Raw genomic sequence first — 25,459 nt, 5'->3', positions numbered from 1 at the left:
AGGAGGGCTCTTCTGAGGTCACACAGCCAAGGCACAGACACGGGGAGGCCTAATTCCCGACACAGGGTGGGGCTCGACCGAGAGCAGGGTGCTGTGGGGAGCACATCTGGCGTTCTCCCTCTTCAGTGGTGGGAAAGATGTCCCAACCACCAGCTGTTTCTATTCCAGACAAGAAGAGTGAGTCAGTTTTCTACCAATTGCCAAGGCTCCTGACTCAGCGCCGGGAATCTTGACTGAGTGTGTTCTGGGAAATGTCAGGCCCTCAGGAAACAGAGGGCTCCCACTGACGGGCCGCCTCTTGAGTGGGCGGGAGTAGAGAGTAGTGGGCAGCGGGGAGCGCAGGCACAGAGGTTGTTATGTTGAAGGCCGGAGCCGGGAACCAGTTCAGAAGCAAGGAATTGGATTGAAATGTTCAAGGAGGGAGGCTGGGTGTCAGGATGCGGGTGTTGGTGCAAACTGGAGAGGCTCCACGTGCAAGGAAAATGTTTCCGTGGAGGAGTGTGTGTCCAGATTGCTGGAGGTGCGCCTCAGTGGTAGAGAAGCTTGCTTAGCATGCACGTGCCCCCGGCCCTGGGTTTGTGCATCCACGGGGGAGGGGGTGGGGGAAGGAGGGGGAGATCCAAACACATAGGATAGCTTTCGAGCTTGCCGGGGGGAAACATACTGGATATGGATGCAATTTCAGCAGGCGGAAGTGGAGGGAAGAAGATCAGGAGTTCAAGGGCATCCATCATTGGCTACAAGAGAGGGAGGAGGTTAAGAGAGGAAAAATAAGGGGGACAGGAAGGAGGAGGAATGTTTTCTCGAAAGCATCCCTCCTCCCCTCGGTGTTTTCAGAAGGACCGTGGGTATATCTGGGACTCACGTGCCTCCACGAGGCTGACTCAGAAGAGGCACAGAGCCCATGCTTAGGTCCCACCCCCTTGCCACGCCTCCTGGCTCAGCGGGGCGTATTTTGTGCACGTCAGCGAGTTGCTGCGCTACCACTGGCTAGCTGGTGGAGGGGGGCGGGCATACACATGCTCCCGGAAGTGCAAGAGGCCCGGCGTGTGCTACACCGGGAGCCTGAGCCTGGTGGACCCGGTGCTTAGCAACGGGGGAGGTGCCCCGTAACGGAGTGTTTGTGGGGCCACAGGAGAGGAATTGTGGATACTTAGCAGCCCAGGGTAAGGCGGTGCCTAGCAACAAGGGGGGTTCTGAGGAGTAGGGAGTAGTCCTGGAGGACTTGTGGGTGTCTAGCAACGGGGGAGAGTCCCAGCAACCTCCAGGCGTATGGAGGGGGGCGCGGATTGGGGAGGCGCTTAGGGAAAAGCTGAGTTCATAGCAACGTGGGGGTAACTAGGAGAAATTTGGAAGTCGAGTAACGGGGAGGGGGCGTTTCAAAGAAGGGGGCGAAGCAAGGAGGCCCAGGCTGTAACCCTTACTATCCCTTAGGCAATGTGGCCGGAGCTAGGGACCGTGCTGCGGGGGACCCGTGGACCGCTGGGCAGGACTGCCATTCTGCCCCGTGGGGCCCTGGGGCCTAGGCCCCACTGGTGGGTAAGAGGCTGGGGGGGAGCCCCCGAGGAGAAGAGGCTGAGGGAAGCTTGCGCGGGTAAAACGATAGAGGCATCCTAAAGGAGGGCTTGCTCTCCGCTCGCCTAAAATCCACTTCTCCGCAGGCGCCATGTAGGGGTTGTCGGGCCCAAAATGTTCACCAAGACCGGCCTGGAAGAGGCCTAAGTGAGGAGGACATTCGCAGGGCACGGGAGGCCCGGCTCAGGAAGGCACCCCGGCCCCAGGTATCACTGCTCCCCGCGTGTCGGAATGCCCTGGGAGGCCCCTGGACCCCGGTCTCGAGGCAGGCTGGCAGGGTCTTGCGCCTCTCTGGCCGCTGTCCCTACCCCACACCTTCTCCCCTTTCGCAGCTCAGCGATCGCTCTCGGGAACGCAAGGTACCTGCCTCCCGCATCAGTCGCTTGGCCAGCTTTGGGGGTAGGTGTGGCTTGGGGGGGGTCTTCCCGTGACCTAGCTCAGAGGTAACGTTTGCAGGGTGAAGCAAGGAAAAGGACGAATCGGAGACAGTGTGGGGGGAAGAGAGATAGACCTGCAAGCCCCGGAAAAATAAGAATGTAAACCTTTGCCGGGCGGTGGTGGAGCACGCCTTTAATCCCAGCACTCGGGAGGCAGAGGCAGGCGGATCTCTGTGAGTTCGAGGCCGGGCTGGACCGACAGCCTCCAAAACAATACAGAGAAACCCTGTCTCGTAAAACCAAAAAAAAAAAAAAAAAAAAAGAATGTAAACCTTAACGTTTATTGAGCACCTGTAATGAGTAAGGCCTTGTACAGTGTGTACTTAAGACTCTTCTATTGATGGAGGGGTGGAGGCCCGGGTGGGGGTCAGCTGTGTGACTTCAGGTCCTGTAGCAGGATTGTTCAAACCTGTATGAAATAAAGGAATGCGTTGTAACCAGTGTTGAAGAAAAGGAGAGGAGTTAGCCAGGATACCCATGTGTAATTTCAGCAGTTGGGAATGTAGGTAGAAACAGGAAGATCAATTGTGCAAGGTCATCCCTGGCTAGGTAGTGAGCCTGAGGCCAGTCTGGGCCGCACCAGACCCTGTCTAAAGGAGAGAAAGGGAGAGAGGAAGAGGGAAAGGAGGGCCTGGCTTGGTAACACAGGCTTTTCCCTGTGATCCCTGTTCTCAACGGGCCGAGGCCGGGAGACTGAGAAAGCAGACCCTGTGCCTGACAGGTTAATGCAGGACTGCTTGAACACACAAACTAAGGCGAACCTGGGCATCATGGACCTTGTCTCAAAAAAGGAAGGAAGGAAGAGAAAAAAATAAAGGAGGAAAGAGAAAATAACAAGAAAATATAAAGAAATATTGAATATACAACCTCAGCTGGCCTGAAAGCAGGCTGGTCTGGAACTCCCAGAGATCCCCCTGCCTCTGCCTCCCAAGTGCTAGCATTACAGGTGTACACCACCACACTCCCAGTGCTTTTTCTGATAATATCTCCTTTAACCTAGTCTGGCCTTGACCCCTCAAGCCTCCCTATTCTACCTTCCAAGAGTTCAGATAACACTCCCCAATCTCTACAGGTTATCTCTCCATCACAGGTCATAGCTCAGACGTTAAGGCTCAGTTGAGTGCTCTGGGTAGGACCTGGGCAACGGCATGCCCAGGGTTTCAGAGGAGAGGAATATCCTCCTATTATGACTGGGCAATTTACTTCTCCAAGCCTAAATTTCTCTCTCTGCAAAATAGGAGTTTTTCTGTCAAACACATTTCCCAGAGGTCTGAGAACAAAACCAGTTAATACATAGCACACACTGGCATGAGTACAGCTTGGAGATAGAAAAGGAGGACGTACCATCATTGGCAAGCTAGAGATGGTGCATGGGACATAACATAACTTTAAGAACAAGAGTCAAGGGCTGGAGAGATGGCTCAGAGGTTAAGAGCACGGGCCGCTCTTCCAGAGGTCCTGAGTTCAATTCCCACCCTACATGGTGACTCACAACTCTCCATAGTGGGATCTGATGCCTTCTTCTGGCATAAAGTGTAGCATAAACATAAAATAAATAAAAATCCAAGAAGAACAAGAGCCAAAGTCTGGAATGGAAGTATATGACTTTAATCCCAACAGGTGGGCAGAGGCAGGCAGGTCTCTGTAAGTTCTAGACCAGCCTGGTCTGTACAGCCAGTTCCAGGTCAGCCAGGGTTGCATACCGAGAGCTTGTCTCCAACCAATTCACCGGAGGAGAGGGGAAGAGAAAGAGAATGTTAAAGGAGAGGATGGAGAAGAGGCCTGGTGGTTCCACCACATTGCAGGGAGAGGAGACGTGGGAAATAAGTGACTCAGGCATAAAGAGAAGGACTCAGAAGCAAGACAGAGCTTGGAGTCGACATCCATGAGGTACCAGGTTCTATTCCCAGAACTGCAAGTAAAATAAATGTGTGTGTATAATGAATGTGAAAGTAAGGCCAAGTACAGTGGCCTATGCCTAAAATCTCAGCGCTGAGAGGTCAAAGTAGGAGAATCAGAAATTCAAGGAAACATAATGCTTAAGGCTAGCCTGGGCTACATGAGAGTGTCAGAAGAAAGGTTAAGTGTGAGTCATTTCTGATAGTAGCCCCTAGTATTAAGGAGACTTCAGCAGGATTTCCAGTTCAAGGCCAGCCTGGACTAAAAAGCCAGTTGCAGGCCAGACCAGCCAACTTAATAATACCCCCGCTTCATGTTTTTATTTTTTTAAGATGCTAGGATGTAGAGCATTTGGTAGCATCCGTGAGACCCTGTGTTCAGTCAAAGGTTCCAGAAGAAAAGCTGGGGATGCAGTGTGGCTAGGAGGTGCTCGCCTACTAGATGAGAAACCAAAAGGTCTCTAGATGCCGGTCTGAGAGGCAGGAGTGAGGGGCTGAGAGAAGGTCCTGGGTGAGCAGGCTCAGAGCTTCCTTTCCTGCTCCTCAGGGCTGGCTGTGGGCTTGGGCCTGGGAGCGCTGGCTGAGGTGACCAAGAAGTCGCTGCCCGGAGGAAGTCTGCAGCATGGTGAGTGAGCTACACCACCTGGTTCTTCCGTCTCCTGACCTCGAGGGCTCGGGTCGTGGTACAGTTTTCTCACTGGTGATGGGGTTAGGGTTAGGGCATGTGGGCATGTGTGGCTCAGCAGTAAATTGTTTATCCAGCACACAGAGTCACACACACTCACTGGTTCCCCGGACACATAACACGTGGATCTCAACTGCCTGTAACTCCAGCTCTAGGGAATCCAGCCCCCTCTCGTAGCTGCTCCAGATTCTAGCACTCGAGCACACACACAGACACACCACATTCACACACTCACACATATACACACAGACACACACACCACACACACAGACACACACACACCACACTCACACACTCACACATATACACACACAGACACACACACCACACTCACACACTCACACATATACACACACAGACACACACACCACACACACAGACACACACACACCACACTCACACACTCACACATATACACACACAGACACACACACCACACACACAGACACACATACACCACACACACACTCACACAGACACATACATACACACACACTCACACACACACACACACACACACACAGACATACAGACACACACACACAGACTTTGTTTTTTTCAGGACAGAGTTTCTCTGTAGCCCTGGCCATTCTGAAACTCTCTCTGTAGACCAGGCTGACCTCTTAGATATGTCTGCGCCAAGCATTGGTGGCACACGCCTTTAATCCCAGCACTTGGGAGGTAGGGGTCTGTAAGAGCTAGTTCCAGGACAGTCTCCAAAAACTACAGAGAATCCAAAAATAAATAAGCAAACAAATAAATATAAATCTAGATACTCTAGACTAAAATGAAATCAAGACTAGCCTGGTTGCAAAGCAAGTTCAAAGGAAGCCTGGGCAACTTAGTGAAATCCCATTTCAAAATAAAAAGTTTGTTATTTTTATTATTTATTTGTGGGTTTTTTTCAAGATAAGGTTTCTCTATGTAGCCCTGGCTGTCCTGGAATTCACTGTGTAGAGAAGACTAGCCTCAAAGTCACAGAGATCCACCTGCCTCTGCTTCCAGAGTGCTGGGATTAAAGGCGTGCTCCACCAACGCCCGGCCTAGATTCTGGGTTTGTTGTTATTTTTTTCTTTTCCCTTGAGACAGGGTCTCCCATAGCCCAGGCTGGCCTTGAATTTACAGAGATCCTTCCCTTCCTCTGGCCTCTTGATTACCGGGATTACAGGCATGGATCCCCAAGCCCAGCTGCTGCTGCTGCTGCTGCTGCTGCTTCTTCTTCTTCTTCTTCTTCTTCTTCTTCTTCTTCTTCTTCTTCTTCTTCTTCTTCTTCTTCTTCTTCTTCTTCCTCCTCCTCCTTCTCCTTCTCCTTCTTCTCCTTCTTCTTCTTTTAACCATTTCTTGCCTGTAATATTAGCACTCAGGAAACAGAGACAGGAGGGCTTTATGAATTCAAGGTTATCCTGGGCTACATTGTAAATTTTAAAAAAAGTTAAGATGGAAACGACATACACACCTTTAATCCCAGCAAATCTCTGTGAGTTCCAGTCTAGCCTGGTCTCCAAGGCTGTTACACAGAGAAACTCTGTCTCAAAAAACCAAAAAACAAACTAACAGAAAAAGAAAAGAAAGGTTCTTTTTGTGCATGTGACACTGATGCTTACTTCCCTCCGCAGAGGGCAGCTCTGGACTGGGCTCCAGCCCATTCCTCTCCGAGGCCAACGCTGAGAGGATCGTACAGACCTTATGTACAGTCCGGGGGGCTGCCCTCAAGATCGGCCAGATGCTCAGCATCCAGGGTACAGCATGACCCTCAAGCCCTGGCCTATGACCTCACTCCCACCCCACCCCACCCCACCCAGCAGCATGCCCTGAGTTCCGGTGCTCACAGGGGACCCCTCTTCATCTCCCCCTCCTTTCCCCTCACCCCACTGTCTCCCAAGACAACAGCTTCATCAGCCCCCAGCTACAACGAATCTTCGAGAGAGTCCGCCAGAGTGCCGACTTCATGCCCCGCTGGCAGATGTTGGTGAGTGTCCGGGTTGGGTGGATTTATGTGATCCGCTTGTCAGTGGATCACATAAATCGACATGTGCACTCAGTGTGCAGTGCATAAAACTCCTGTCCCTGCCACTCCACGAGTGACATGCAGGTTCGTTACTGTGGTTAATTAAAGGAGATCGTACCAGGACATGGTGGCACACTCCTGCAATCCTAGCACTTGGAGATGGAAGCAGTAGAATCAGGAGTTCAAGGTCATCCTGAGCTACATAGAGAACCCAAGGCTAGCCTGGGCTATCTTAGACCCTATCTCAAACAAACAAACACAATTGAAGGAGACTTTATCCGTAAATGGCGTAACACCGGGTAGTGAGCTGTTCTGTAACTGTGGGGGCCTAAGCTCCAGCCACCCGCCTGCCTACTGTCTGTGGTCTGCTGCTTACCACGTGACCCAGGTAGCCATTGTGGCTCTCTGAGCCACTTACACATGCCAGGACCAAAGGAAACCCGCCTTCATCCTGTCGCTTTATGACTCAAGGAAATGGGAATCTAACGAGGAATTATCAGTCTTCATTAGCAATCTCCTCAGGCGCTGGTGGCGCACACCTTTAATCCCAGCACTGTGAAGTCAGAGGCAGGTGGATCTCTGTGAGTTCAAGGCTAGCCTGGTCTACAGAGTTGAGTTCCAGGCCGGTCAGGACTTCACAGTGAGACCCTGCCTCAGAAGATCAAAAACAACAATAGTATTCCTCCCATGGAAATTCTCTGAGTCTTAGGAGTTGCTTCTTACTTTTTCCTTAACAAATCCACATTTGTGCCCCTCCACTCAAACACAAAGTAAATCATTGCAGCTGGCTGGCTGTCGCCGGGACAGGAGACTTCTCCAGGAGTCTTAGTTTTCACATCTGTAAGATGCTGCGTCAGGGACCGACAGCCTCCAAAACAATACAGAGAAACCCTGTCTCGTAAAACCAAAAAAAAAAAAAAAAAAAAAAAAAAAAGATGAAGCATCAGGGGCTGGAGAGATGGCTCAGAGGTTAAGAGCACTGACTGCTTTTCCAGAGGTCCTGAGTTCAGTTCCCAGCAACCACATGGTGGCTTACAACCATCCGTAATTAAATCTGGTGCCCTCTTCTGGCCTGCAGGGATACATGCAGACAGAATACTGTATACATAATAAATGAATAAATATTTTAAAAAAAAAAAGATGAAGGATCAGCCGAGGGTGAGCCCCGGGGTTGCTGTCCTAAGTGCTCAGTACAGGGAATGAACTCAGCTGTCTGGAACCATGGTGGTAACTGCCATGCTTGCTCCCTCCAGAAAGTTCTAGAAGAGGAGCTGGGCAAGGACTGGCAGGACAAGGTGGCCTCTCTGGAGGAAGTGCCCTTTGCAGCTGCCTCCATTGGGCAAGTACACCAAGGCGTGCTAAAAGATGGGACTGAGGTGGCTGTGAAGATCCAGGTGAGCAGGGAGGCTGGACAGGGGTGGGGTGGGCACCCTGCTGTCCCCAGGGCAGGAGTGACTCCCAACCCCTCCTCCCTCCTGACAGTACCCAGGAGTTGCCCAGAGCATCCAGAGTGACGTGCAGAACCTGCTGGCCCTGCTCAAGATGAGTGTGGGCCTGCCAGAGGGTGAGGTGCCCACCAAGGGAGGGATTCCTGAAGACAGGAGTGGGGCTAGCCTGGGACAGCATCGTGATTTGTACATTCATGGCATGGTGACAGGAGGGTGCCAGGCAGGAAGGTTCAGGCAAGAATGAGTGACTGTGGCCGGGCGTTGGTGACGCACGCCTTTAATCCCAGCTCCCAGGAGGCAGAGGCAGTCGGATCTCTGCGAGTTCGAGGCCAGCCTGGTCTCCGTAGTGAGCTCCAGGACAGCCTCCAAAGCCACGGGGAAATCCTGTCTTGTAAAACTAAAAAAAAAGAATGAGTGACTGTGACAGAGCTGCAAAGAAACGAGCCCAGATCAAGTGTAGAGACAGACAGGCAGACAGGCAGATAGGCAAGCAGGCAGACAGACAGACGGGTGGTCAGCGTGCTGGTGTTGCGTCATGAGAGATCGCCTGCAGAAGGCAGAGCAAGGTGTGTTCGTCGGGAAGAAGGAAGTAAATGTAGACAGACCTAAAAGTGAGATGAGAGCTGAGGGCAGCGAGGTTAGTGAGGGCAGTGTGTGTTAGTGTGTGTTAGTGAGGGCAGCGTGTGTTAGTGTGTGTTAGTGTGTGTTAGTGAGGGCAGTGTGTGTTAGTGTGTGTTAGTGAGGGCAGTGTGTGTTAGTGTGTGTTAGTGTGTGTTAGTGAGGGCAGTGTGTGTTAGTGTGTGTTAGTGAGGGCAGTGTGTGTTAGTGTGTGTTAGTGTGTGTTAGTGAGGGCAGTGTGTGTTAGTGTGTGTTAGTGTGTGTTAGTGTGAGTTAGTGTGAGTTAGTGAGGGCAGTGTGTGTTAGTGTGTGTTAGTGTGTGTTAGTGAGGGCAGTGTGTGTTAGTGTGTGTTAGTGAGGGCAGTGTGTGTTAGTGTGTGTTAGTGAGGGCAGTGTGTGTTAGTGTGTGTTAGTGAGGGCAGTGTGTGTTAGTGTGTGTTAGTGAGGGCAGTGTGTGTTAGTGTGTGTTAGTGAGGGCAGTGTGTGTTAGTGTGTGTTAGTGAGGGCAGTGTGTGTTAGTGTGTGTTAGTGTGTGTTAGTGAGGGCAGTGTGTGTTAGTGTGTGTTAGTGAGGGCAGTGTGTGTTAGTGTGTGTTAGTGAGGGCAGTGTGTGTTAGTGTGTGTTAGTGAGGGCAGTGTGAGTTAGTGAGGTTAGTGAGGGCAGTGTGAGTTAGTGAGGTTAGTGAGGGCAGTGTGTGTTAGTGTGAGTTAGTGAGGGCAGTGTGTGTTAGTGTGAGTTAGTGAGGGCAGTGTGTGTTAGTGTGTGTTAGTGTGTGTTAGTGAGGGCAGTGTGGGTTAGTGCAAACAGGGACTATGGCTGGGGCTGGGGCTCCACAGACGGTTTGCCCAGCATGCACAAGGCCCAGGGCTGAGCTCTGATACCCAGCAGGGTGTGGAAGGGCATGCAGGACCCCACACGCAGGAGGAGAGGGCAGGAAGATGATCAGAAGTTCAGGGTCACCCTTGGCTCAACAGCCGGGGAAAGAGCTGCTCCAGGGCTGGGGCAGTCCCCGTGACAGCCAAACCCAGGAGACAGACTTGCACAGGGACAGAGGGAAGGGGAATCCAAGACAAGGTGGACACAGGGAATCTGAGGCAGGAGGATTGCTGAAAGTTGGGGTCAAGCCTGGGCTATATGGACAGACCCTATCACACATGCAAAGGCAAGCAGAGTAGCATGTCCGTAATCCCAGCATTTGGGAGGCGGGAGCTGGAAAATCAGGAGTTCAGAGTCAGCTTTGGCTATTATTGAGTTGGAGACCAGCCTGGCTACATGAGAGTCTGTCTTTAAAAAAAAAAAAAAAAGGGCATGAGAGGGGGCGTAAAAGTCTGGAACAGAGGAGCATGGGACAGCCAGAACCACAGACAGAGAAATGTGTGAGGGACCAGAGAAGTCAGGAGTGCATGGGAGCCCGGGGGTTCTGATGGGGGACAGGCAGCCACCCTCAGCTGCCACCCCTCCACCCCACCCCAGGGTTGTTTGCTGAGCAGAGTCTGCAGGCCTTGCAGCAGGAGCTGGCTTGGGAGTGTGACTACCGAAGAGAGGCGGCTTGTGCGCAGACCTTCAGGTAAGCAGGCGTCCTCCTGTGTCTGTCTCCTTGGTGCTGGGATGGTGTTTTCACCACAGGCCGCCATTGGTGACTGTTTTACATGGTCCTCATGCTGAGGGCAAGCAGCTTACCCACTGAGCTGTGTCCTCAGTTCCTGAAAGCCCTGTGGTCACATCCCCAGCAGCCCTACCTCCAGCCTCCTTGATACATTCTATGTGGACATTTATATTGTTGTATACCATCGGAACTTTCTAGAATGCTCAGAGCACCAGTGTGTACAGATCCCAACCTAGAAACCTAAATCGGTCAAATCTGTTCAGCAAGGAGGATAAATAAGTTATGTTGGGTTTCCTTTTTGTTTTTGAGATAGGGTCTCAGTATGTATCCCTGGCTGGCCTCGAACTTGCTCCAATCATTCTGACTCTGCCTCCCAAGTGCTGGGGTTACGGGTGTGCCCCATACCTGGCGTTTGTGGTGTTTTCAATATTACCAGTTGGATCTTTTAATTATTTTAAATGCCTGTGAGACTTTGGGCTCCACTGGAGCTGGAATTACAGGCAGTTGTGAGCCACCTAATACGAATACTGGGAACGGGAACAGAACTCGAGTCCCGGGAGGACAGCAAACATGTTGAGCCATCTCTCTAGTTCCGTCCCCAGCCCCCCCCCGTTGTTTGAGACAGGGCCTGGATACCAGCCTGAGTTGGTCTCGAACTCACTGTGTGGCTGTGCCCAGCTCTCCACTGATGTGTGCGTCACCACATCCGGGACTCAGTGGCAGACTGTCGTATGACGGAAATGAAGGGCCTGCAGCTGTACAGAACAGTGTGCTGTTTCTTGGAATTCTTGTCGTGTGCAACAACTCAAGTCTGAGGATGTAGCTTAGTTGGTGTTTGTAGAGCATACATGGTGCTCTGGGTTCGACCCCCAGCACCACATAAACCAGGTGTGGTGGTTCATGCCTTTAACCTTAGCACTCAGGAGGTGGAACCTGGAGATTAGAAGTTCAAGGTCATCCTCTGCAACATAGCTGATCTGAGGCAGCCTGGGCTACATGAGACACCATCTCAGAGAAGCAAAACAAAAACAAAAGCAAGATTCACCTTGAGAGGAACCTCTACAGTATGGCTCACGGGTCTGCTATGATGACTCCCAGTGTGCCAAGCTCAGGAGACAGGGGGAGGAGACAGTCCAGACAACGTCATTCAAAACATGTGTCCTGGACCCTTATGAATGTGGGATTCAGTCTCAGGTCAGCTCTTCCCAGGCTGTGCGACCTGCTTCTGTACAGTGGCCTCAGGAGAGCATTCTCTTAGGGGAGGTGTGCCGATTAAATGTTTAGGACAGGCCTGGCTCTTGAGAAGTCAGGCCAGGATCAGAGACCACATAAACTAGGACTAAATACCAACCCAAAACGGGACCCTGTGGAGCAGAGTGACACTGGATGACATGCCAGAGCGACCCATGTAGGATCTGGGGACATTTTCCCAGGATTCCCAAAGCCTTCCTCATACCTCCTCATGCCTGCCCACCTGCCTGCTTGCAACATCCCTGTAGGCCCTCCCTCATCTTCTCCCCCTGGTCTGCCTGGACACATGTCCCTCAGTTTATCACCCATGCCTCTGTCTGCCTGAGGCGGGCTCTGTCACCCATCCATCCCCGCCAGCACTGTCCAGTACCAAAGAAGTACTTTTGTCATTTGGGGGGAAGTGATGTGTGTTCATGTATGTGAAAGGCATGAAGAGGCCAGAGAACATCCCTAGTTAGGCTCCACCTCATTTTTGAGACAAAACCCGTGTCTGGCCCGGATCTTGACAGGTAGGCTAGACCGGCTGGCCATTGAGCCCCAGGAATCCACCTGTCGCTGCTTCCGCATGTCTGGGATTACATTTGTGTGCACCACACCCAACATTCCCCCCATGGGTTCCTGAGATAAAACTTGGGTCCTCATGTCTATGTGGTAAGCATTTGACTCGAGGAGCTATCGCCTCAGCCCGTTTTTGTTTGCTTCGGGGCTGGAAGGCTATGAAGCCCAGACTAACCTCACACTCCCTACATAGCTGAGGCTATCTCTGATCTCCACCTCTCCGTGCTAGGATTATAAGCATGTACACCACACCGGGTCTCAATGGCAGACTGATACATGACATTGCCACTGGACGCTGCCGAAACATCGAGGTCCTCTCGGGAAGAAGGTGTGTGTGCATGCGTATACCTCTTGCCTCCGGCTCCCGGCTGCTGAGATTACAGGCATGCACCACGACATCTGGGTCAGGAAAGGATTCTTCAATTTATTTACCTCCTGCACCTGCAGGGGACACTTTCCTAGACACGCCTAGTGGGTGCCTGAAACCCAGTTAGTTCTAACCCTGCATAGACTGTTTTTCCCCCCCTGTACATCCATGTAAAGAAGTCAGACTTACAAATTAGGGACAGTGTTTTCTGCTACAACATGCTGATGTCCCGATGAAGATTTCTTTTATTTTTTCTTTTATTTTTTTGGTTTTTCGAGACAGGGTTTCTCTATAGCTTTGGAGCCTGTCCTGGAACTCACTTTGTAGACCAGACTGGCCTTGAACTCACAGAGATCCGCCTGCCTCTGCCTCCCGAGTGCTGGGATTAAAGGCGTGTATCACCAACACCTGGCTCCCTAGGAAGATTTCTATTCCAGGCTTTTGCCCACAAATTGAATCCCTTTCAACTTTGTTCAGACTGTCATCCTCCTGCCTCAGCCTTCAGAATGCTGGGATTAGAGGCCGCTTTACCCGGCGCCTCGTTCATCTTAAGCACACACTGTGGGTGTAACTCGTAGCTTGTGGTAAAACTAGCGCAGATTTCTCTTTCCGTCATCACGGTGTCACAGATAGATTTGTTCTCACTAGAGGCTTGATGGACTTGGGCGTTTTTCTCCATGGAACCTGAGCATTTAACTTTTCACTTGGAGAAAGCACTCTATGGGCTGGTGAGGTAGGGTAAAGAGCTTGCCACCAAACATGACAACCTGAACTTGATCCCTGGGACCCACATAGTGGAAAGAGAGAACTGATACCCACAAAGATGTTCCCTGTTATCCACACAAGCTCCGTGCCATGTGTGTGACAGACAGACAGACAGACACACACACACACACACACACACACACACGTGTGCACTAAATGAATAAATATGAAAAAGCTAACCCAACATCACCCATCTGTAAGCAGCCCCAATGAAGCTCATTTAAAAAAGCCATGGAGGGGCTGGAGAGATGGTTCAGTGGATAAGAGCACTGACTGCTTTTCCAGAGGACCTGGGTTCAATTCTCAGCACCCACATGGCAGCTCACAACTGTCTGTAACTCCAAGATCTGACACCCTCACACAGACACACAAGCAAGCAAGGACACAATGCACATAAAAAAATAAAATGAAATTTTTAAAAAGGTGTGTGGGAGCTGGAGAGGTAACTCAGCAGTTAAGAGCACTGGCTGCTCTTGCAGAGGACCTGAGTTCAATTCCCAGCACCCACATGGTGGCTCACCATCTAAATTGTGATCTGATGCCCTCTTGTAGCATTACATACAGATGGAGCACTTATATATGTAAAATAAATCTCTAAGAAAAAAGGGGTCTGTGCTAGCACACCCTATATGTACATATATCTCCAGGGTAGTGGAGGGACAAGTTTTAATGGGGGGTCAATGGGTGTGGGAGGGACAGGAGAGGGTAACAGTGAGGTGACTGAAACACATCCTGTGTGTGTGTGTCTGTGTGTGTGTGAAAATGCCATAGTGAAACCCATTGTGTATGACTAATGTATTCTAATTGACAAAGACAAAAATCACTTTAGGAAAAGAGGAAAAAGCATTTTATGCTTTCCATTGGCATATCTGAGATGCCAGCACTACTTCTCTTGCTTTGGGACCACTATTAATAAGATAAAAGTGATTGTAATATTGCAACAGTCAACCCACTGAAATGGCTAAGCACTCTTGGAAGGGAAGCATATTACGCCATGTAAACCATGCATATACAGAACACATAATGATTCATGTTCCAGACAGGATGGGGTTGGATTTTACCATACTTTTCAGAATGGTATACAGTTTTAAATTTATAAATTACTTACTTTTGGAATTTTTTCTTTGAAACAAGGTTTCTTTGTATAGTCTTGGCTGTCCTGGAACTCTCTCTATAGACCAGGCTGGTCTTGAACTCACAGAGATCCTCTTGCCTCTGCCTCCCAAGTGCTTGAATTAAAGGTGTGCACCACCCCTGCCCAGCAGTTTTCTCTTTTTTAATTTATATTTATTGTCACTTTATGGGTATAGGTGTTTTGCTTATGTGTATGTCTATCCACCAAATACATGCAGTTAGTTCCCTTAGAGTCCAGAAGAGGACGTCAGATCATCTGGAACTGACTGGCTTTACAGATGGCTGTGAGCCACCATGTGGGTGCTGGGAATTGAACTCAGGTCCTCTGCAAGAGCAGCCAGTGCTCTTAACCTCTGAACCATCTCTCCAGCCCTCTTTTCTTTTTTTCTCTCAATTGCTTACCTGCTCTTTGAAACAGCACCTTATCATGTAGCCTGGCTGACCTGGAACACGCTGTTCTGTGTCAGAGGCGCCGACCTTGAAGTCCTAACCTGCCTCTACTCCCCAGTGCATGCTAGCTTAGAAGACCAGGGTTTGCCACAAGTAACTGAAATTCTCTACTGACCCTCACTGTAGAGTCATAGACCTAAAAACTTAAAAAAATCATTTGTAATATTTATAATTTAGTACATGTGTGTACACACCAGTGTGCACATGCTACAGCATGCATGTGAAGGTCAGAGGACAACTTTAGGAACATGTAGTCTCTGGGATCAAACTCAGAGACAGATATTAAGGTTCAAACTTCATTCTGAAGATCAGAAAAGCAAAGCAGTCGGTCACTAGCTCTTACCTCTACCTCAGACCAAAATGGCCGATCCTGTCTCCACGAATTCTCAGAGGCAAAGCTGGAGTTAAAGCTGTGTGATCCCAAGTGCTGGAGTCAAAGTCATGAGCTGTGTTACTCTTCACCCTTGTGGCAGGCAGGCTGGCCTTGAACTCAGAGATCCGCCCATTAAAGGTGTGGGCCACCACTGCCTGCCTGACTCTCTGGCTCACTAGTATGGCTGCTGGGATTAAAGGTGTATATCACCATTGCCTGGTTCTATGGCGTGTGGCTAGTTTTGCTTTCTAAACCCTTAGGCAAACTTTAATAAATCATATATATCACTACAATATGCCTTGGGACAAGTGCCTTTATCCTCTAAGACATCTCACTGGCCATAAGCTAATTTTTGTTTTTGGCTTGCTTTGTTTTTTTTGTTTTTTAAGACAGCATTTCTCTGTGCAGCTTTGAAACCTGCCCTGACACTCAGTCTGTAGACCAGGCTGGACTTGAACACACAGAGATCTGTCTGCCTATGTCTCCCAAGTGCTGGGATTAAAGGCATGTGCCACCTGGCTTAAACTAGTGGTTTTTAAGTGATGCATGAACCAAATATTCTGAGCTCACTGTCGAGTCACCAGAAGTCAGAGAAGGGTTGGTTGGAGGGAAGTCGTAATTGGGTCTCCAGCAACACACAGTTAAAAGACTAGGCAGTACAACAATGTCTGTTAAATGCCAGTCTGGCAGGCAGGGTATTGACTGGCAGCCGAAGCAGCCAAGCCAGAGATGTGGGGAGGAAGGGCAGCCTAGAGCAGCATGGCCTGAAGGGCCTCTGAGTAAAACAGTTCAAACCCAAGCCTCTCTAAAGCCTCGAGTCTCTCATCCCTACCTTCTTCCCGCCCCAGAAAGCTCTTGGCCAACGATCCCTTCTTCCGGGTGCCAGCCGTGGTGCCGGAGCTGTGCACTACACGTGTGCTGGGCATGGAGCTGGCTGGGGGGATCCCTCTGGACCAGTGCCAGGGCCTGCGTCAGGACATCCGGAATCAGGTACGCCTCCTCGCGGGACGGGAGGGGAAAGGGCCAGGCTCGCGCTTTCTCTCTTGGCCTGGAGGACCAGGCAGGACGCCCTACTGAGATGTCATCTTCCTCCTTCAGATTTGCTTTCAGCTGCTGAGGCTGTGTCTGCGGGAGTTGTTTGAGTTCAGATTCATGCAGACAGATCCCAACTGGGCCAACTTCCTGTACGACGCCTCCAGCCACCAGGTTGGTTCCTCAGGGTCTACCAGCTAGCTGCTGTAAGGAGAATTTCCCCAAGGGCCAGAGATCGTTCAGTGGGTAAAGATGCTTGCTACCGAGCCTGACGACCGTCGAGTCGATCCTCGGGACCCACCTGCATGGTGGGAGCAGGGGACTGATTCAGCAAGCTGTCCTCTGACCTCTCCACACGCACCATACATAATACATAGTAGATCCATAAATACACAAAATGGGGCTGAAGGGAGGGGCTCGGTGTTTAAGGGCGCTGGCTGCACTTACAGAAGGCCCTGAGTCGATGCCCATACCCAACCCACACAGAGACTCACAACCATCTGTGCCTCCAGTGCCAGGGAACCAGTGCTCTCTGTCTCTGTGACACCAGGCAGGCAAACGGTGCACAGAAGTCCATGCAGTCAGAGCCCCCATACACACACAACACGTCCTTTAAAAATGTAAGTGAGCCGGGCAGTGGTGGTGCACGCCTTTAATCCCAGCACTCGGGAGGCAGAGGCAGGCGGATCTCTGTGAGTTCGAGGCCGGGCTGGACCGACAGCCTCCAAAACAATATAGAGAAACCCTGCCTCGAAAAACCAAAAAAAAAAAAAAAAAATGTAAGTGAACCAGAGCTTCCACCGTGATGGGGAAGACTACAAACAAGTCATCTGGGCCCCGGCTGCAGATTACAGGGCAGTTAGAGTAAACAGTATTCAGTTTTCTGGGCCTCACTGTGTAGCCCAGCTGGGCGCTGAACTCCTAATCCTCCTGCTTCACCTGGAATTGCAGACACCTGTCTCCAGGCCTGGCTTCTCTGCATATATGAGGCTTTAAAGTAAGGAACTGTTGTTAGATATGGCCTGCATCTATATATGAATGTAAAAGGTGTGCATGGGAATTTCAGAAAAAAATTTTTAATTATTATTTTAGTATTTATGTGTATGAGTGTTTTGCCTGCATGTGTACTGCACACCGTGTGTGCAGTGCCTGAGGAGGCCAGAAGAGGGCATCAGATCATCCCCCTGGAACTGGAGTTACACACAGCTATGTGGGGTCTGGGAATTGAATCCGAGTCCTCTGGAAGGCCAGCAAGTGTTCTTAACCAGTGAGCCGTCTCTCCAGTTCTCAGGAACTTATTTAATGGTACTAGTTTCAGGAAAGGGATAACCTCAGGGAAGGTCAGGGAGTATACGGGTGCAGGAGGAGTAAACCTGTGAGGGTGGTATTCCTATTTTAAGCTGAGTAATAGGACTTGTGGGCATTCACTTATTATTCAGATGTCTTATTCTCTTCATTACTTTATGGCCAAGATTTGTATTTGAGGCAAATAAGCGGGGTGTGATGGTGCACACCTTTAACCCATCACTCAGGAAGCAGAGGCAGCCCAGACTACTCAGTGAGCCCTGTTTCAAAAGACACCAAAAAGAAGCCTAGCACTAAAGCTCAGTCTTAGAGCGCCTGCCTGGATGCACTGTGGGAGGCTGGGGTGGAGCACCTGCCTGGGAGGCACCAGTGGGGAGCACCTGCCTGGGATGCACTGTGGGAGGCTGGGGTGGAGCACCTGCCTGGGAGGCACCAGTGGGGAGCACCTGCCTGGGATGCACCAGTGGGGAGGCTGAGGTGGAGCACCCGCCTGGGATGCACCAGTGGGGAGCACCTGCCTGGGATGCACCAGTGGGGAGCACCTGCCTGGGATGCACCAGTGGGGAGCACCTGCCTGGATGCACTGTGGGAGGCTGGGGTGGAGCACCTGCCTGGGATGCACCAGTGGGGAGCACCTGCCTGGGATGCACCAGTGGGGAGCACCTGCCTGGGATGCACTGTGGGAGGCTGGGGTGGAGCACCCGCCTGGGATGCACCAGTGGGGAGCACCTGCCTGGGATGCACCAGTGGGGAGCACCTGCCTGGGATGCACTGTGGGAGGCTGGGGTGGAGCACCCGCCTGGGATGCACCAGTGGGGAGCACCTGCCTGGGATGCACCAGTGGGGAGCACCTGCCTGGGATGCACTGTGGGAGGCTGGGGTGGAGCACCCGCCTGGGATGCACCAGTGGGGAGCACCTGCCTGGGATGCACCAGTGGGGAGCACCTGCCTGGGATGCACCAGTGGGGAGGCTGGGGTGGAGCACCTGCCTGGGATGCACCAGTGGGGAGCACCTGCCTGGGATGCACCAGTGGGGAGCACCTGCCTGGGATGCACCAGTGGGGAGCACCTGCCTGGGATGCACTGTGGGAGGCTGGGGTGGAGCACCCGCCTGGGATGCACCAGTGGGGAGCACCTGCCTGGGATGCACTGTGGGAGGCTGGGGTGGAGCACCCGCCTGGGATGCACCAGTGGGGAGCACCTGCCTGGGATGCACTGTGGGAGGCTGGGGTGGAGCACCCGCCTGGGATGCACCAGTGGGGAGCACCTGCCTGGGATGCACTGTGGGAGGCTGGGGTGGAGCACCCGCCTGGGATGCACCAGTGGGGAGCACCTGCCTGGGATGCACTGTGGGAGGCTGGGCATGTGACTCAACCACAGAGGCCTGGCCTCATCCCCACAAACCAGAGGGCGGGCGTGTGGCCTGCGATGCACTGTTTGCCCATAGTCACCGAGACGGTCTGGAGATGTGGCTAACCGTCTGGGCTGGGCTGCAGGGGAGAGGAGGGTGAGTCCTGTCTACTTGAGCTGACGCAGGGGTGTCGGCCTCTCCCCACATTCCTGTCGCCTGTTGTTCCCAGGTGACTCTTCTGGACTTTGGTGCCAGCCGGGCGTTTGGAACAGAGTTCACAGACCACTACATTGAGGTGAGTGCCCCAACCCTGGGTGGAGCTTCTGAAGGCTCAAGCTCGCTAGTGAGGGCGGGGCAAGAAGGAAGAGGGAGCTAAGAAGCAGGGCCTAGACGGCTTACACCGAATCACTGCCGCAGCCTGACGCCCTGACTGACTCCTTCACGTCCTCTCCTCAGCGCGTGCCTTGTACATCCATGCGCCACAAGCCCACTCACACTCACACACACACTTACACACACAGACACACACATACACACACACGGACACACACACACACAGACACACACAGACACACACACAGACAGACAGACACACACACACAGACACACACACTAAACTTTAAAAGAAATAATAAGGTCAGGTGATGGTGGCGCACACCTTTAATCCCAGCACTCGGGAGGCAGGCGGATCTCTGTGAGTTCGAGGCCAGCCTGGGCTACTGAGTGAGTTCCAGGACAGCTAGGGCTACACAGAGAAACCCTGTCTCGAAAAACAAGAACAAAAAAATAGCCATTAATAACTACCAGCCACTTAGTATTATTCAAAGTAGTGTCCAATTGAAAGTGGCCAGGGCCACTTGAAGCCCCATTTTACAGGTGAAGTAACTGAGGCTTAGAGAAAGATTGCCCAAAATCGCAGCGGGCCTGTGTGTCACAGGTAGTCTGGGTTCAGAGCCCTTGCCCAGCCCCCTTCTGAGAGAAGGGCCAGAGATGGCCACCCTGTCCAGGGGCTTGACATCCATCCTGCACCTCACAGGAAGTTGTACTCCTCAGGAATGATCCCTCCCCCACTTGTCTCTTCCCCTTCCGAGTCAGTCGGTCTCAGGCTGTGGAGAAGACCAGCTCACTGTGTCTACATGCACCTTAGCGTTTCATTCATCTGGCTGTGGCTTCACACATTCTCTGACACCCCTTGGATAATACTGGTGACAGCTGCCCCCTTCTCCCCACCAGAGTTCACCATCTGTGTCCAACCGTAGTGGGACAGTTAAGGACATAGAGGGGTCAGGGCTAGGCTGAGGAAATGGAGGCCATTGTGAGAATCTAGAGGAGCCTGTCCCAGCTTGAGGATTCAGGGAAGGCTTCCGGGAAGAGGAGGTTTTGAACTGAGAGCTAAGGAATGCCATGGACCAATCAGGAAGAAGTTAGAAGGATATCCAGATAAATGTGGAAAGGTCAAGCGTTGTCTTAGTCACTGTTTTAGTGCTGTAAATACACCATGACTATGGCAACTTTTTGTTTGTTTGTTTTTGTTTTGTTTTTGGAGACAGGGTTCCTCTGTATTGTTTGGAGGCTGTCCTGGAACTCGCTCTGTAGACCAGGCTGGATTTGAAGTCACAGAGATCCGCCTGATACACAGAGAGAGATGGGGGACAGCCAGAGACAAAGTGGGACTGAGCTTTTGACACATCAAAGCCCACCCCCCACACCCCTGTGGCATACCTCCTCCAAACAGCCCATAACTCTTTTTGGGGGAGGGGTGTTCAAGACAGGGTTTCTTAAAATTCTTTTTTTATAGCTGGGTATTAGTGGCACATGCCTTTAATCCCAGCACTCGGGAGGCAGAGGCAGGCGGATCTCTTTGAGTTCGAGACCAGCCTGGTCTACAAGAGTTAGTTTCAGGACAGCTTCCAAAGCCATAGAGAAACTCTGTCTCAAAAAACCCACCCAAAAAATTCCTTTTTTATAAAGATTTTATCATTTTCTGTATATGAGCGCTCTATCTGCACATACAACTTTATGCCATAAGAGGGCATCAGATCCCATTGTAGATGGTTGTAAGCCACCATGTGGGTGCTGGGAATTGAACTCAGGACCTCTGGAAGAGCAGCCAATGCTCTTAACCACTAAGCCATCTTTACAGCCCCAAAACAGGATTTCTTTGTGTAGCCCTGGGTGTCCTAGAACTCACTCTGTAGACCAAGCTTGGCTCAAACTCACAGAGATCCACCTGCCTCTGCCTCCCAAGTGCTGGGACTAACATCGAGCACCATCTTAATCTTTCAAATCCTTTCAAAGAGTTCCATTCCCTGGTGAGCAAGGGTTCCAATATATGAGCCTGTGGGGCCCTGCTTCTCAAATGACTGGAGGAGGGGACTGAGGGGTCCTTTTTGCATGGTGGCTCTTCTGAACAGAGGTGGTCATGTAGGATCTGGAGAGAGAGTTGGCACAGCAGTCCTGCAGAGGACCCAGAGTCTCAGTGCCGTTCCACGGCTGTGAAGAAACTCCATGACCAAGGCAACTTATAACTGGGGGCTTGCTTGCAGTTTGAGAGAGTGAGACCATGACCACCAAGGCATGAGCTTGCCAGCAGGCAGGCATGGCGCTCTATCAGCAGCTGAGAGCTTGTATTTGGTCCACAAGCAGGAAGCATAGATAGAATTAAGTGCCTGGTGTGGGCTTTTGAAGCCTGGAAGCCAACCCGCATGTCCTCCAACAAAACCACACCTCCTGGTCCTTCCCAAATAGTTCCACCAACTGGGAACCGAGTATCCAGTGTACACATATGAGCCTGTGGGGGCCATTCAAACCACCAGGCCCCCACTCAGCACCCATCACCTAGAAGGGCTCATAGCCATCTGCAAGCAGGGGACCCAAAGCCCTTCTCTGGCCTTCATAGAGGGGCCAAAGGGAAACTCAAGTCCTGGGCCCCTTTGTAGTCCTTCTATCTCCTGAGTGCTCAAAAAGGACGGGAGAGGGGAGGAGCCACAGAGCTGAAGACTCCCTCTGAAGAGCAAGTAGCCCCCCAGGGGCTATGAGATGTTAGGAGGGGTCGGCTGGGGACCTAGTGGACACAGAGCCGTGGGTGCCAACAGTCCTGAAGACAGGACAGAGGTGACTGAGACAGGCTAAGACTCTGCCTGGCAGCGTTAAAGGCACCCTAAGTGCTGACAGGGAAGAGCAGGTGACACACACCACACACACACACACCACACACACACACACCACACACACACACCACACACACTCACACCACACACACTCACACCACACACACACACCACACACACACACCACACACACACCACACACACACACACCACACACACACACCACACACACACACCACACACACACCACACACACACACACCACACACACACACCACACACACTCACACCACACACACACCACACACACACACCACACACACACCACACACACACATACCACACACACCACACACACTCACACATACCACACACACCACACACACACACCACACACACTCACACATACCACACACACCACACACACTCACACATACCACACACACCACACACACACACCACACACACACACCATACACACACACCACACACACACACCACACACACACCATACACACACACCACACACACACACCATACACACACACCACACACACCACACACACACACCATACACACACACCACACACACACACCACACACACACCATACACACACACCACACACACCACACACACACACTCACACATACCACACACCACACACACACCACACACACATATGACACATACCACACACTCCACACACCACATACACCACACACACTCCACATACACCACACCACACACCACACACACATACACACACACACCACACACACACCACACTCCACACACACACACACACCCCACACCTCCCCACTACACACACACACACGGACAGGGGAAAATCTCTGGAATCGGTTCTCTTTCCACTATGTGGGACCTGTGGGGCCCGAGGATCAAATTCAGGTCATCAGGCTTATCGGTGCCGTTAGCAGCTGAGCTATCTTAAAAAGAAAAAGAAAATCAGTACATTTCTGTAGAAGCCTAACAGATGGCCAGACGGCCACAGGTAGGGACTACAGCAGAATTACTACATTCATCCCTTCCCAGTGCAGTGGGCTGAACAGACTCCTCACTGTTCTGAGCCCGCCTCTTCCGCACAGGGGCCCAGGGACAGTAAGAGTAGACCCCACGTGCAGGTGCAATGCTGAGATCTGCACAGTGGTCCCAGGAGGAACCAAAGTCCCTCACCCCCATTTAACAGATGAGAAAGCAGAGGCCCACCTACAAGTCCTAGAGTCCTCTAGACCCCAGGAACTGGTGCAGCTTTGGGGTCTCCTTCTACAGGACAAGACAGGAACTTAGCTCCATAGCGAGACTAACCAGGGCCACCCTGAGTGCCATGTCTCATGCCCAGTGCAACTGGGCACATCTGGAATCCCTACACCCAAGGGGTTCAAAACCCACTGGGGGTGATGGCCCTCTGGCAACCTCAGACACAGTCCATTCTTGTCTAGCATCTAGACAGATGTGCCACTCATGGTGGCGGCTTCCAGACATTCTGCATTCTCAGTGGGTGACCATTTACCCGCAGGCTCTCACCAGCCTTGAGGAGATACAGCAGGGGCAGAGTAGGGAGCTGCTGTAAGAGAGTGTGCCCAGGCTGGTGAAGATGGAGGAGGAGGATCCAGGATATCCCCTTCCCACTCTCTCCCTCCCTCCCTCCTCTCCTTTTTCTCAGTGTTACCTGGCAGTCCAGGCTGGCTTCGAACTCATAACCCTAACCTGCCTCCCGATTGCTGGGATTGTAGGTGTGCACTGCTCTACCCTTGCAGCCTGGTGTGATGGTGCAGACCCAAAACCCTTCCACTCCGCAGGTGGAGGCAGGAAGGCCAGGAGTTAACAGTCACCCTCTGCTGCATAGCCAGCTGACCATAGTGTAGGCTATGTCAGACTCTGTCCCAAACGGAACCGAACCCCAAAGCCTCCCTTGACCGCACTGCTCGGTCCTCTGACATCCCAGGTGGTGAAGGCTGCTGCTGATGGAGACAGAGATCGGGTCCTGAAGAAATCCCAGGATCTCAAATTCCTCACCGGCTTTGAAACCAAGGTTGGTCGCCCCTGGGCAGAGGGGGCTGCTGGGCTTGTTGCTGTTTCCTTTAGAGCGCTAGTGTCTTTTGGGAGTGGAGGGTGTAGGAGCTGCCTCGCTCTACTGAGCAACTGGAGAAGGATGCGGGGGAGTAGAGACTGAATTTCTATCCCAGGGGAGTGGGGTAACTGAATACACCGAGAGCCCCGGGGTGAACTGGAGGGTGTGGCTGGCGGGGCACTAATATCTATTCTGAGGATCCTAGGTTGGAGGAGTAGAAAGGCTACTTGTCTGCGGGAAGCCAGGGCTCCTTTGAGAGTAACTGGGGTGTCGCTGGATTGTTAGTGACTACATATTCTTAGGGGATCTCGGGCTAGCAATACAAGTCTTCCCCCACTGAGCCCCGCTCCGCCCCCAGCCCCTCACTGGTGGATTCTAGGCAAGCGCTACCAGTGAGTCACGCCCCAGCCCCTGCTGTTTTCCTCCGTGAAGTAATCAGAGGACATCATGTCCGTCTGGATGCATCTGCCATCCCCACCCCAGGCATTCTCTGACGCCCACGTGGAGGCCGTGATGATCCTGGGGGAGCCCTTTGCTGCCTCGGGTCCCTACGATTTCGGGGCTGGAGAGACGGCTCGCCGAATACAGGGTCTCATTCCCGTGTTGCTTCGGCACCGGCTGCGTCCACCACCTGAGGAGACCTACGCCCTACACCGAAAGCTAGCTGGGGCTTTCTTAGCCTGTGCTCGCCTCCACGCCCACATCGCCTGCCGGGACCTCTTCCAAGACACCTACCACCGTTACTGGGCCAGTCGCCAGGCACTGCCACTGCCAGCAGCCTCCTGACTAGAAGGACCTCCCTGCTGACCCCACCATGACAGACTCCATCCGGGGACACCAGCTCCACAGCGGGGCGGTCTCTGCTCCGGCTCTGCTCACCCCTCCCCCTCTGTCCTGGTCCCAGAGCCCACTTTCTTGGATCTTTGGGACCCTGGAGTTAGCTCCCTGACCCAAAGTGGGCATCCCAGATTTCTAAAGCTGGGAGTCACACAATTCCTGCCATCATCTATCTAAGTGAGCCCTTGGCCCCTTCTGGGGTTCACTCTCATCTGGAGGGGTCGCCCCACGCCCCAGGATCGGCAGGAGAAAAGGGAGATGGTGGCTGTTGGAGGCGGTCCCCACCTTTGCCTCCCTCGCTCTACCAGCTGCCTTCTTCCGGGGTTCCAGCCTGTGTATTGGAGGATGGGGGTGGGTGCTGATCCTTCTCTCCGAATAAAGGCACCCTTTCCCTTCCCCCAACTCTTTTCTCTCCGCGCTAAGGGGGAGGAGCTCACAGGCGGCTCCAGGTGCAGATGGCCAGACCCCCCCTCTGTCTAGGGCCATCTGTTGCGGGGAACCTCCTCCACCCCCCCACGTGCTGACCACCTGCTCCAAGGGCTGTGGCAGCTGAGAAG

General features: G+C 52.2%; 1 protein-coding gene across 2 annotated transcripts; it reads left to right on the top strand.

The window, feature by feature from the left end:
- Nucleotides 1–1,008: 1,008 nt before the first annotated feature.
- On the top strand, nucleotides 1,009–25,298 carry Coq8b (coenzyme Q8B). 2 transcript variants are annotated; one of them, XM_040734688.1, is made up of 15 exons: nucleotides 1,009–1,166; nucleotides 1,435–1,539; nucleotides 1,662–1,781; nucleotides 1,908–1,974; nucleotides 4,458–4,535; nucleotides 6,212–6,334; nucleotides 6,479–6,564; nucleotides 7,857–7,997; nucleotides 8,086–8,167; nucleotides 10,143–10,236; nucleotides 16,022–16,163; nucleotides 16,272–16,379; nucleotides 19,091–19,156; nucleotides 23,940–24,026; nucleotides 24,549–25,298. In XM_040734688.1, exons 2-15 carry the CDS (start codon nucleotides 1,438–1,440, stop codon nucleotides 24,849–24,851), a joined length of 1,599 nt encoding a protein of 532 aa, XP_040590622.1. In that variant the 5' UTR covers nucleotides 1,009–1,166; nucleotides 1,435–1,437; the 3' UTR covers nucleotides 24,852–25,298. The 2 variants fall into 2 exon arrangements, with proteins under 2 accessions (XP_040590622.1, XP_040590623.1); XM_040734689.1 differs by having other exon boundaries at nucleotides 24,424–24,560.
- Nucleotides 25,299–25,459: the final 161 nt, after the last annotated feature.

This window comes from Mesocricetus auratus, unplaced genomic scaffold (assembly GCF_017639785.1).
Source record: "Mesocricetus auratus isolate SY011 unplaced genomic scaffold, BCM_Maur_2.0 Super-Scaffold_100038, whole genome shotgun sequence".
Lineage (NCBI taxonomy): Eukaryota > Metazoa > Chordata > Mammalia > Rodentia > Cricetidae > Mesocricetus > Mesocricetus auratus.
The sequence above is the reverse complement of the archived record's forward strand: the minus strand, read 5'-3'. Positions and strand labels throughout refer to the sequence as shown.